At 46.8% G+C, this 13,343-nt stretch overlaps 1 protein-coding gene across 2 annotated transcripts in view; it reads right to left on the bottom strand.

Moving 5' to 3' along the window:
• ENPP6 (ectonucleotide pyrophosphatase/phosphodiesterase 6) overlaps positions 1–13,343 on the bottom strand; it is a 93,060-nt gene that overhangs the window by 55,736 nt on the left and 23,981 nt on the right. Inside the window, exons 1-2 of one of the 2 annotated variants that reach the window (XM_076010694.1) lie at positions 12,919–13,059; positions 2,736–2,915 (exon numbers count right to left, since the gene is read on the bottom strand). In XM_076010694.1, coding sequence (XP_075866809.1) covers positions 2,736–2,892 — 157 coding nt within the window. In that variant the 5' untranslated portion in view covers positions 2,893–2,915; positions 12,919–13,059. Of the gene's footprint in view, positions 1–2,735; positions 2,916–12,918; positions 13,060–13,343 lie in introns of those variants that run through there. The other variant, XM_012784974.3, reaches the window with a different exon arrangement.

The raw sequence follows: 13,343 nt of genomic DNA, 5'->3' as shown, positions 1-13,343 counted from the left end.
TTTTTCCTTGCTCCAGGCCTCATGGAGAGCTCTGTGCAATGTCCTATGGCCAGTGGAGAAGGAAGAGGAGGATGTAAGGAGGAAAATAAAATCGAGTCATGATTAGAAGAAATGCCCCTGCACTTCCCTTAATCTTGCAGAGACAATGAGCACGCCCTGGGCTGGTGGCTGAGGCTGGAAGGGACCAAAGTGGACAGAGAAAGAGCAGCAGCGACCAGGAATCCCACAGCGCCCACCAGGAAGGGCGGGGGGAGGCGGCAGTCCTGCAGGGCGGGCGGGGCAGCGAGCTCCGTTTGTGTACTCGGTCTAGAAGGATTGGACGGCGGAGTCTAAGACACAGAGACTTTTTATTCCGTTTCTACAAAGACTTCAACACAGCCAGGTCTTTAGCGAACCTCCATGTAGGTCACTGCGGAAACTCTAGGAGACTATCTTTTTAGCTTCTCTCCTCCTGACAGTTAACACGCTAACTGATCTTAAGGCATTTTTGTCACATCACATTAGCTGATGTTGAGCTGTGAATCGAAGGAAGTGATTGGTCCCTTCGTGCCCTTAAGGAGCTATTTTGGAGGAGCAACAAGATACTTTTCATGCAAATTCGCTTTCAGATTTTTTTAGATACTCGGTGATATATAACTTCAGAATCTCCAAGATGAGATACGGAATAATGCTCCGACCGGCTGCACAGAGAGGTGTGAAATACAGTGACCGTCCCTCTTTGGGATGTCCCTGCCCTTTGCCACCAGCATTCCCACTATCCAAAAGGGCTCCCGACAGGAGCTCGTGTGTGGAGGAGGCCTGTGGGGCGTGGGGGGCTGTGTGAGTGCGGGGTGCTTGCTCTTCAGAGCACGGAGAACTGAAGTTGTAAGATAGAGAAGGTTAAACTAGCCAGATGTCGTGGAAGATGGCCCTGATTCATCGTGACGGTCCTTGGATTTGTTTTAAGGCGGTGCCCGATCCCTGCCTGTGCGTGCATTTGGGGACAGTCCTGCTTCCGAGAGTGCACAAAGGGCAGCAGAGTATTTTGGCCTCACACGGTGTCACACTGGCCCCAACCTAGAGCCACGCTCCTCTCACAAGCCCGAGTGGCCTGGGCCTGAGCCAGCTTGCTTCCTCAACCTAACGTCCGCCTCCATGCAAAGCCGAGTCTCCTTGTCAGGCATGGAGTCCTTCTGAACCCTTCCCTTGCTCAAAATGCTCTCCTGTCAGCTGAGCTGGTGGTCAGGGACGGAATACTGGGTGTCTTCTGAGGGAACCGAGAGCAATTCCCCTGTGACTCTATCAGCTGGCAGAGCCGGCCTGTGTCTGTCTGCTCTCCCGCCCAGTTTTGAATTCCTGCAGGCTGCTCGGGCCCTCACGACCTCACCCAGGGATGCCGTCGCCAGCCGGGGCCGCTTCCCCAGCACCCACCCAGCCGGGCTGCGGGCTGCCTTCCAGGTCTCCATCTGTCTGTGCTCTGCACTCCCGCTAGAGCTGGCACGGCCCTGGCACCCCCGCAGCTCTCTGGGGGGCCACCCCCAGCCAGTGTCCTCCAGACTCCTGCTGCTCCACGCCCTCCGCAAGGGCCATCTGGGTGCAGCCTGGGCCTGCCCACCTGCCTCCTCTCTGCCCCCTCCGCTGCTTCTCCTGCCTCCTACCAGGCTGCTCTTGATCTTTTCTAGGCCTCCCCCGATATCCTCTTCCAAACGGCGACCTCCAGTATCACCCTATTGAGAATTAGGGAAAAGTGTCTACAGCCAGGTGCATGGGAAAGTCAAACTGACCTCTTACCTAAAGAACAAATCCCACCCATGGCAAGATGTTGGTAAGCTCATTACTTTGCTATTGCTGAATCCTCTCATCCTTAATGAAAGATACGAAACTGTCAAAACTGAGAGCGTCCGGAGGACGCAGCGGTTTGCATGACTGCTTACCTGGTTGATCTGAGGTGCGCAGGAGGGGTCTTAATCCAAAGGGATTTAGTTGAATGCACCACCAAAAGCTGTGAGTGCTTTGAATTCTCTTTTTAATATCCATATTTTTCAGAGGAGCTCAACAATCAATTGTGCACCAAATTCTTTGTTAAGGCAAATAAGCACCCTAACACTGACTGTCCTGTATACACAAAATTTTGCACATGAAAGAAAAGCACGGTAGGCCGGGCGCAGTGGCTCACGCCTGTAATCCTAGCACTCTGGGAGGCCAAGGCGGGTGGATTGCTCAAGGTCAGGAGTTCGAAACCAGCCTGAGCAAGAGCGAGACCCCGTCTCTACTATAAATAGAAAGAAATTAATTGGCCAACTAATACATATAGAAAAACTTAGCCGGGCATAGTGATGCATGCCTGTAGTCCCAGCTACTTGGGAGGCTGAGGCAGCAGGATCGCTTGAGCCCAGGAGTTTGAGGTTGCTGTGAGCTAGGCTGACGCCACGACACTCACTCTAGCCTGGGCAACAAAGTGAGACTCTGTCTCAAAAAAAAAAAAAAAAGAAAGAAAGAAAGAAAGAAAAGCACGGTAGCCTGCTGACCCAGGGGAATCAAGAAATACCAGTGTGTCTGCTCTGATGTTAGGAGAGTTCAAAGCAAAAATTTGTAAAACGTGTCCATAAGACATAGTTCTTAAATAAAGATCCCATTTTCCAAACCCTGGCTTGGTGTTCAGACAGTAACTCTATACCAGTTTGTCCCCAAAGATTCCATGATGTTTTGAGACGTGGCAGGTTGGGCGGGGGGGGCGGCCTGAGGCCGGCACTCACCTGGCCAGTAGTACATGTAGACCTTCCTCTTGGCCTTGGTCAGAGTGACCCACAGAGGCTCCGATCCGTTCCACCAGAGGGGCATCAGGCTCTCTGTGTTGACACCGATGTCAAAGGACGTGTTGGTGCTGGGGTCCCACATGTAGTTCCCGACCATCTGGTGGACCTCACAGTGGCGGCCTGTGTCAACGAGAACCCAAAGCTGTCGGTTTATTGTGCTGGTCCTTTTCATTTGTATCTTTGTTTCCTGATTATAAAAGTGATTCATGCTCATTTAGGAGGTACAGAACAGCATAAAGATTTGCTTTCGATTTTTTTTTTATTAACATGATAGATGTTTCATCTTTCTTAAACTGTGCCATTAAGGCAAACAGTCCATTGAGATGGCCACTAATTGGTTGAGGGTGGGGCCATTTTGAAGTTAACCTCTCAAGTCTGAGTTGTTTTAGGTTACAGCAGAGACGCTGTGTGCAGGGCTTGAAGTCCAAGTATGAATCAGAATGGAAATCCTTGGATTCCTCCAAGACTTGGGTCAGGTGCTCAGCCCAAAGCCCTCCCTGCACCTTCCAAACCCACTCCCGTGAGACCAGAAATCTAGCTGTTACGGAGTTTACTCCCTCCTTCCTCGGATAGGAGCTGTCGCTTCCGCGCCGGACAAATGCTACAACCTATGACATTCGGAACACAACGGCGACAAAGAGATCCAACTTTGAGAAACAAAGGCAGAACACACCTCTGCAAATGGAGTGTTTTGCAGCAAGGAGGGCTCGTTCTGTTAGGCGCAACCTAGTCCCAGAAGACAAACCAGAAACGAGAGACGAGAGCGCTTGGACTCTTTTGAAACATTATGCTTAAATTATTTATTTTGGAGCAATCTGTTACATCTTTAAAGTAAAAATAACACAAACATTGGCAAGTGCATCAAAAATTGCTGCAATTTGAGAGAGCGTCATTTGGCACCAGAATGAAACACGCTTCGCTGCGCTCCCTCACTGTGCCGAATCAAAGTGGCTTTTTCTGTGTTTGTTTTGCTGTTGTTGTTTCTTCTCCCCCCACCACCATTTTATTTTAAAACAAAAACAAAGAGAAGCCATAAAGTACAATTTTGAAAAATTTGCACGCTAAAAATATCATAAAGACAAACCTTTTATTTCATCACAGAGAACCAGGCATTCCACAAACCACGCTTTGAATGCGGAGCCCAGAGCACCAGACAAAATGGGTCTTACCCACAGCTGTACGGTTAGTGTTTTGATCTTGACCAAAGCTTTCACCCGTGGACTAATACAATTTAAAAATAAAATAAAATAAAATCGTGGAGCCATTTCTACAGTTGTTAAAGAACTTATTGCTTGTATTCATTCCTTCAACCAACATTTATTAGATGCTCTTCTACGTGTTTGCACACTGTGATAGGCGCAGAGATTCCAATCTGAATAAATGTCCCCATCCGAAAGTGGCTTGTCATTTACTACCCAACAAAGGGTCTTCTGCGTAAAAGAGAGAGGTCCCCCAGGGCTGGGGCTGATAAGGGGACCGGGTTGCTGCCGTAACTTGAGAATCCTGATGTTCCCACTCTGTGGCTGAGGATAATTCCTGTTATGTTCTAACTAACTCTTTAAAAGTCAGGGCCTACTTCTTATTGGTTCAACTATACCATCTTTATCAGAATATAAACATTTAATAACATTAAGAGAGCCCCCCCTTATGAGTAAAAGTTCTTGCCTATTTTCTTTATTCAAAATGATGCACTCCACATCAAAAATTTTTACCATCCTAACGATGCTTACTCATCCTTTTCACAGCGCCAGGGAATCATGGTAATATCCACGGGAAAGGGTCTCCTTTGGGGACAGTCCCCGTGCAGATGCTCTCGAAGTGCAGGAGGGCGTCTCGCCTGCAGCCGGTGGACACAGCGACGGCGGAAGCGCAAGATGGGAAGGGAGTGTGGAAAGCATTACTGAGGTCAGCAACCAAGAAGAGTCTCCGAATGAGCCACCAGGGAAGGACCGGGAGGGCTGGGATATCGGATATGGGAAGAATGGGAGTGGTGCTGTGGGGTACCGGGATCTCTGCTCAGGTTTGGACTGTTGGGACCCTCTTAGGAGAAGCGCATGGACCCCAAAGGTAAGTGAGGGCTTCCTGAGATGCGGCGTTCACGAGGCGCTGCATTCAAAGAAGCAGGAAGCCACCAAAAATAATTTGTACAGTTCTTACAATCTGTCCTCGTCTAGCTCAGAAGCCCCACGATATCATTTGGAAAAATTCCATCTTTTCTTTTCATCACAGCACTCTGGACCCTAAAGAGTCCAAACGCTCTCATGCTCCTTGGTTCTCTGCTGTCTGGGTAGAAAGTTATAAGGAGCTTCCTGCGGATTGAAGAGCTGTTGTATGACTGGCTCGTGTGTGTGTGTGTGTGTGTGTGTGTGTGTGAGAGAGAGAGAGAGAGAGAGAGAGAGAGAGAGAGAGAGAGAGAGAGAGAAAGAGAAGGAGAGAGAGAGGGGAGAGAGAGAAAGAGAAGGAGAGAGAGAGAGAACATTCTACCAGAGAACTTCTGTAGGGTGAGCTCTTTCACCAAGAAGGTCCCCTCAGACTCCTACTTAGAAAGTTGGTTTCGGTTATTTAGGTGGGCTGAGCTGGGAGGGTGGGCTCGTCCCCAGGGCCTTCCCTTTGCCCTGGAGGGGGCTGCCTCCCCTGGAAGCCAGCAGGAGGATGGCGCCTAGAGTCCTCTCTCCCTGCACAGCTGGTTTTCCTGCCCACGAGCACCATGGAGCTGGCAGTCTGTGTCTGCAGCAGTCTCAGCTCTTAAGCTGATCTCCCTACCTGCCCTCTCTCTCGCTCGCGTTCTTTTGTTTTTAGTGCCTGGGTAGAAGTGGTGGCTGAAAGAACAGAGCAGAACACAATGTACCAGCTTCCGCAGCCCACAAGCTCTCATCTCCATATTCCTGCCTGACCCGTATCTATTTTTACACTTCTGCAACTCTTCTTGATTTTTCTGCGGTTTGTGCTTTCCAAACGGAGCTTTGCTGTGGTTTGCTTATTTGGACCCTCTGCTCAGGGCTTGAGTAGAAACTTTCCTGACATCCTCACAAACCACAGATCTCAGGTGGTTTTCCAGTACAATGCAAGGAATGTCTATTTCTACTCTTGCTTCTCCAGGTGACAACTGTGGGGTGCTTTGAAGTTTGCCTTCCTCAGAGAGAGCTCCTGGAACAGTTCCCATGCCTGGGACTGCAGTGTGAACAGGGCAGGATGTGACACCTTCGGGTTTTATTCCCCAGAGTCTTATCCAAGTGTGTTCTGATGTAATGACCATCACGAGAAGTTTCTTGGCAAGCACCCGTAAACCTCCGTACCACGTTATTACATGTTGTCAAACATCTGAGAATTGGCTGGACTTCACACTTTAGGAGAAAATAGAGGAGCTGTCCATCCTATCTGTAACTGATGGTCACAAAGTCTTTCTCCTTGACCGCATGGATCAGGCTCCTCTGAGCCCTGTGCTCCACTAGACCCAGCCTTGGGCAGCCTTCTCTGTCCTCGTAGAGGCCAGTTTGAGCAAGAATCCTGCCAACTCGGTTCAGTGAAAACCCTCCATCCTTGGTGTGAGACCGCCCTCAATATCTTATCTGCCTCCAGCAAGAGTTCTGTCGAGCTGATGTAGCCAGACTCTCTCTACCCCTGTGTTTCCTCATAGCAATTTCCCACCACTGCCTCTCGCCCTGCTTCTCGGCTACCAAAGCCACCCGTCCTTGTATTTGGAGTAGAGCCCGATGCTCTCCCCGCTGCAAGCCTCCATTGCGGCGGTCTCGATACCTATCGAACGGTCCCGCCTTGAAGAAAGTCTGCCGCACCATCTTTAATAAGTGTCATGAACAAATTTATCTTTAACAATGGATATTTATAAGGTTGATACTACTTCATTTTCAGCCTTAATATTTTATCATTATTTTCACCAGTAAATGTCAGTTCCTTTTACAGTTCCTTACTTCATTTATTCCAGTTTTTTATGCATTCGATGTGCATTTATTAAATAAAATGTTTACAGGTTAGGCATATAAAGATGAAAATATATGGTCTCTGTCTTTGGCTCACAGCTCGGTGTAGACAGTAGCATGGCACAGCAGTTAGGGGAACAAGTCTTAGAGTCAGATTGCAGAGAGGTTCAAATACAAGCTCTACTATTTACTATCTGCATGACTTTGGACAAGTAGCTTTGACTCTCTGAAGCCTCAATTTCCACAACTGCAAAATGGGCATAATAATAACTATTGTGAGATACATACATATTCAGTCATCCTTTTGCATGGCAGTGTGAGACCATACAAATGACCATGCAAGCTGAAACCATACAATGCTATCTTGATAATCAGTGGGAAAAATTACTATTGCTCTGTGACCCTTAAAAATTTTTGCCAAAATATTAAAAATTCTCTTACTGTAAGTTATAACTATATAAGGAAAGGAAAAATTATAAAATAATCATTTATTGGTATTGCATAACTTGAAACATTAGAAACATTGAGAATTAAGGAGGTTTTTGTGATTGTAAGAAACTTCAAGAATGGTTGGGACAGTGCTTGCCTGCTTCTTCTAGAGGTATAACACACTATGAGTGAGCATCTCTTTTATGTCTTGGTTAATTGCCATACGGTTTCTAGGTTTAGATCAGCTTCCAATATTTCATCCTTTGTGCTTTAACATCATGAAATATCTCTAAGAATTCCACTGAGGTGAAATTTTGTTGCTAGCATCACTTCCTCTGAGATATCGTCATCCTTTTTGTCATAATCACTTTCTTCTCTTGCATCAATAAATTAACCTTCACTAAGTTCCTTGGATGGTATACCTAAGGTTTGTTAAATAACTCCAGTGCCCATATCTACTTGGTCAACTATTTCTTTTATAATTCCATCTACATTTGATTCAAATCCTAAAAAATTATTTTCCAGTGCAGTAAAAGTTTCTGCCATCCTGCATGCATATTGCTTGCTGTTACTTTGTGCCATGATGCTTAAATGTTTTTAGTTGCAGGTTTCATGTCATATTTCTTCCAAAGCTCAGCTAAAGAAATTGCATGATCTCCTATTGTGGCCTCAATAACCTGTCTGAAAGTACATCTGAAATGATAGGCTTTAAAAGTTGAAATGACTCCTTTGTCCATATGCTGGATTATTGAAGTTGCTTTTGTAGCAAAAAGCAAATTTTCACATATTCATTCAAGTTCCCATGAGCATCAGGGTGACCTGGAGCATTATCCAATAATGTTCATGTATCAAAAGTTAAATTATATGGGTTTATTACTAGGAGACAAGGAAGCAACACAACTACATACTTTGCTGTCTGTGCATGAGCTAATGAACAGATGAGCAGCAGCCAATCACCAGCAGACTTTGAAAGCAGTGATGTGATTGGCCACTGATCATCATGCTCATTTGTTATTTACACAGTAATTTATGGACAGAGGAGATAGCAGTGAAGTTTTTTATAGTTTATGCTACAATAGCTCCAACTAGGGCTGTCAGGTTTATTTTAGTTAATATATTGTAGAAACTGAAATTTGAATCATGTTGTTGGAGACTGGTATTACCTAACTAAAATGTGGTAATTGAGTTTTTGCCTATCTGAGCTATGCAAACAAGGGGTGTGTGTGTGTGTGTGTGTATATACATATACATGATTATATATGGCAATAGTAAGCACTATTAATATAAACTTATGTGTTATCATTAGAGGAGAAAGTCATATAAGCAAATGTAATCCCAAGGTCAGTTGGAGCTTTCTCTCTCATGAGCTGGTTCAAACCCTATTTCCACAAAGATTCCCCCAATTATGTGCAGGAGAGGCACATAATTGCAGGCATCTCAGCCTCTAGACTCTTCCTTCCATAATATATGGCACCTGGAAAAGAAACCCAGCCCTTTGCTATGCGACACAAAGAAACCTCCTCACATGAAATATTCCTGAGTAGAGTGAACTTTACTGGGGCTTCAGTGGAGTGAGGAGGGGAAGATTGAGAACAATACAAAGAACTTGAAATTGAACATCAGACATCAAAGTTCTTACGTGTCTTTCCAGCTGTCTTTCCCCTGTCCCCCATGGGTGATGTGCCCACCTCTGGAATGAAGTATGTACAGTGGGGAAATGAGAGGAATGTGCTCAGACAGACCAGTTTGAGTAGGGGTCTTCCCACTTTCTAGAAGTAGGAATTGGGGCAAATTCCAACTTCTCAAAGCCTCAGTCTTTCTACCTCTAAAATGGGAATAATACTACTATTTCCCAGGCTAGACTGCAGTGAATATTGAGATGAAAGCAGTTCATGCATATGTGATGCTTGCTATATTCCAGGTATTGCTCTAAGCACAACTGTTCTGAGTTGAATTGTGTCTCCCCCAAAAAGATTTGTGGAAGTCCTAATCCCTAATGCCAGAATATGACTTTATTTGGAAGTTGGGCCTTTACAGATGTCATCAAATTAAAATGAGGTCATTAGCATGGGACCTAATCCAACACGACTGATGTCCTTCCTTACGAAAAGGGGAAATCCGGACACAGAGACAGACACGCAGAGGGAAGAGGTGCGAAGAGACACAAGGGAAGACAGCCATCCACACACCAAAGAACGCCTGGAGCTACTAGAAGCTGAAAGAATCAAGGAAGGAACATCCAATAGAGCTTTCAGAGGAAGCGGGCCCTGCCAACATCTTAATTTCTGACTTCAGACCTCCACACTGTAAGACAGTGAATGTCTGTGGTTCTAAGCCGCCCAATTTTATGGTACTTTGTCACAGTAGGCCTAGGGGACTAAGACAGCATTTAATCTTCACTACAGCCTTAAGGAATAAGTACTATTATGTTAACCCCACTTTACAGGTGACGTAACTGAGGTCCAGAGAAGGTGACTTGACAAAAGTCTCACACCAGTAACGGAGCCAGGATTCAAAGGCAGGCAGCCTGGCTCCAGACTCGTCCAAGCTCACACGAACCAGCGCGCACTGCAGTTCTCAGCCCTTAAGGAACCCGCGGGAAAGGGCAGCTGCTGCTGTCGTGCAGCTGTTATGCAATGCGCAAGGCTGCCACCCGCAAGGACAGGGTGAATTCGGGGGAACATGTCGGTCCAGGAGGAAGGTCCCAGGGAAGTGCTCAGGACAATCTAACCTGGGACTCTGGAAGGGTGAAAGTCACAACCTGGGGGCAAAGGCTGAAGCCAATGTGACCGGAATTTGCTGATCAGTTTAACAATGAGAATAGTTACCGGTCCTTGGCCACCTCCATGTGGCTGGAACTAGGTGCCTTACACTTGCAGCTTAGTCTTCAACGTAAGCCTGAGAGACAGACAGCAGTATCCTCACTCTGCAGGTGGGAGAACTGAGGCTGGAAGGAGCTGAGTGATGAGGCTGGAGCCCTGCAGCTGGGGAGAGAGCAGAGCCCCAGGCCCAGCCAGGCCTCTGCAACCCAGCCTCTGCCTTGCTGGCACCAGCACCCACCTGCCCCTCCAGTGTGGCGCTGCCTCATCGGCTCACCCAGGCTTGGTCCTTTTCGTAGAAACTGCCTCTTAAATCAGGCTTGATTCTGAGACTAACAGCAAAAAGTAATCACTCAGAGGGGCACAGATCTCCAGAATGCCGGACATACTCTTGAGCCTTGCAATCAGCTATCGTGCCCATTTACTGCAAACACCTCTGAAGACAAAGGACACTAGCAAAGCAGACAGTAATGCTAGGTTTCCTCTTCCTCTGGAGGAAAGCCAGCTGTGGAAAGAGAGGCTCCCGAAGTTCTGAAATCTGGGGATCTCAAGTTAATGAGTGCATTTTAGAGACTTAATGTATATATTAATCTATCATCTCAAATTGACACAGTTCCAAGAAGTAACTTTATATACCTGATTCGGAGCCAGGCAGCTTGAGAAATGTTAAATAAGTCAGACTTTCCCACTACGAGACTTCTCTCAGTACTTTTCCTTGAATTTGCAAAGTGTAAAGATTAGTTTAGACCCTGCTTGGATTAGGGAACTTTCAAATAACTACTTTATAACACAAGACACTTGAAAGAATTAACCATGCATTGCTCAAAGTACCTAACTTACAAATTGAAATTTGCCTTGCAGATCACCTCTGTTGAGAAATAAATTTTATTTTCTTAACTCATTCAAAGAGAGACTTGGGTATGTGAAAGAAGTGGTTTCCAACAAAATACGTAAGATTAAGTTGAAAGAAAAAGCTCACAATTTGCACATCTTTAAAAGCAACTACTGATGTTTGTGCCAGACACAGTCGTGATTAGAGTCTGAGGCACAAATATTGCAAGACCAAGATAACAGGCTTTGATTACAGTGTGAAGTGTAGGGACTGCAACAAAAATAACCCCAAAATGTTAAAAGGAGAGACACTTTTGATTGGAGACATTCACACTCATTCTTTTTGAGGTCACTAGACTTTAAAAAGTGCACTGTTTTCTTTTTCTGCAATGCCCACTAGCTTGGCACGATGATTTAACAACTAGAATACAGGAAAAGAAACAAAAATTAGTTTTCTGCATAAGGACAAAAATTCTGAAATTTTTATTTAAACATGTTTTACTTTTGGAAAGCTAATTTTTATAGACACTCAGAGAAATTTCCAGACAATTGAATCCATCCTCACCTCTGTACAGAGTTGGAAAAGAGCTGAATTAACTACTGAATTTAAAATGGAATCTCTTTTGGGAGGGGGGGGCATGAGCAATATACATAACCTTAACATTTGTACCCCCATAATATGCTGAAATAAAAAAAATGGAATCTCTTTTGAGACACATTCCCATTTTACTGAGTTCTTATAGGGGCTTCTTAAAGGATGGTAGAGGTTTGGAGAGAGAAACTTCCCATTTGGGGCACTTATCCTTCCATATATGAAATTCTACCAACACCTCTATCCTGAAGCACCTCCATCCTACCCTCTCTTCCCCAGAAGCATCAGATTGACTGTGTTCCTCACACTCGTGGAGGTGGTGTCTTTGGCAAAAACCAGGCTCCAGCCCCCCACACTGTGCCTGCAGGTGGGGGGTGGGGCATTGCATTCTCTTCCCCTGAAAGCACTCAGGACAGGAGTTCTCCTCCTGCCAGGGGCAGAGGGATTGCTCTCATTCTCCAACTGCCCCACCTGTGACAGGGGGAGGGGCGGGAGGTGAGGATTGGGAGTTTAATTTAGTTAAAAAAGAGAGAGAGAGAGAGGCACATTTAAGACTTGGATCCAAGCCGAATTCTCCAACCAAGCTTTTCAACTGGTGTAGAATGGCCAGTGGGTGATCTCTAATAAAAAGGATGAGATACCAAAATATTACTGGATCCACCATGAATGCCAGGAATTGGTAGAGAACAATCAAACGCAGGTGTTTAGGAGTGAGAGCTAACCAGTGACTTCAACAGCTCAATCGAGTGTGAACCCACCAACTGACAGGAACCCTCATCCCGCTACCTTGTATTGGTAAGGAGCAAGTGGAAGAAAACTTTCTGTTGTTGGCGTGGCTAGTTTTGTCATTGCTAGGAGGTGTGAGGTGGGGATGGTGCTGGTCTGTCCCAGTTCACTGCCTGGGGCCAGGTGTGCCCGTAAAGAAGTGAAACCAGCTTCCCAAGACTCGGCAGTTAAGATCACTGCAGCCACAGCTTATATGCCCTGCCCACTGGTCACTGGTGAGCAGCAGCCGAGCACATGCTGTTTGGAGCAGACACCGTGCCTCACTAATGATTCCTGTATATGATTCTCAAGTGCTCCTCGCATACACCAGATGTGTTGAAAGATCATTTGCCTTAGGGATGAAAGAGTAACCCAAGTGAACAATCCATCACTTTGCTAGGTGCAAGAAGTCCGAGTAGTAGAAAAGGGGAGCTTTTTGAGTTAAAATCAGAAGCATCAGGTAGGATGCGAACCAGCAGGAACTCAGAACCTATGACAACAGCCCCGGGGAACGAACGTTGGAGCCCAACAGACCAGGCCAAAGTTTGCAGCCTGTTTCCAACACTCACCACCGGACACCACCGGACCTCACGCAACTCAGGAACCTTCGGTGAGCCTCAGGCTCTGCACCTGAAAAAGGGAGATGATTCTACCTTCCTGCAGGATGTGTGGCACATAGTAGGCCTCGGTAAATGACTGCCAACGCCTAAATTCCCAGTTAAAAGGCGGCCCCTCCAAACAGCACTTACTGTGGCATGGCCTCCAGGGAGGGTGGGGCTGGCTGCAGCTTTCTGACTTGGTATTTACGCCATCTTCTGAGGCAAGCTCTCAAAAACCCCTGACGGGAGAGATAAAAAGCACTACCACGCCTGCCTTGCCCAGGACCAGAGAGTCTGGAAGGTTTGCTAAACTCAGAGAGTGCCGGGGCGCGCCCCCAACCGTGCGCCGGGCGGTGCCTGGCCGCGCACTGCCCTCTGCTGGCGGCGCCGCGCACCCACGCCCCCTCGCGCCCGGCCCGCGGACACGCCGGCTGCTCAGCCCCGTGCACTTTGCCCTTGGGTCTCTGGGTTTGAAGGCCTCAGAGGAGTCACAGCTCAGGGCTGCTTGGGAATATGCTAACGACGCCAAGACTGCAGGCAGAGGCAGGCCCCCACGCCCCAGGGCAGCACACCCG

This window comes from Microcebus murinus, chromosome 15 (assembly GCF_040939455.1).
Source record: "Microcebus murinus isolate Inina chromosome 15, M.murinus_Inina_mat1.0, whole genome shotgun sequence".
Classification (NCBI taxonomy): domain Eukaryota; kingdom Metazoa; phylum Chordata; class Mammalia; order Primates; family Cheirogaleidae; genus Microcebus; species Microcebus murinus.
The sequence above is the reverse complement of the archived record's forward strand: the minus strand, read 5'-3'. Positions and strand labels throughout refer to the sequence as shown.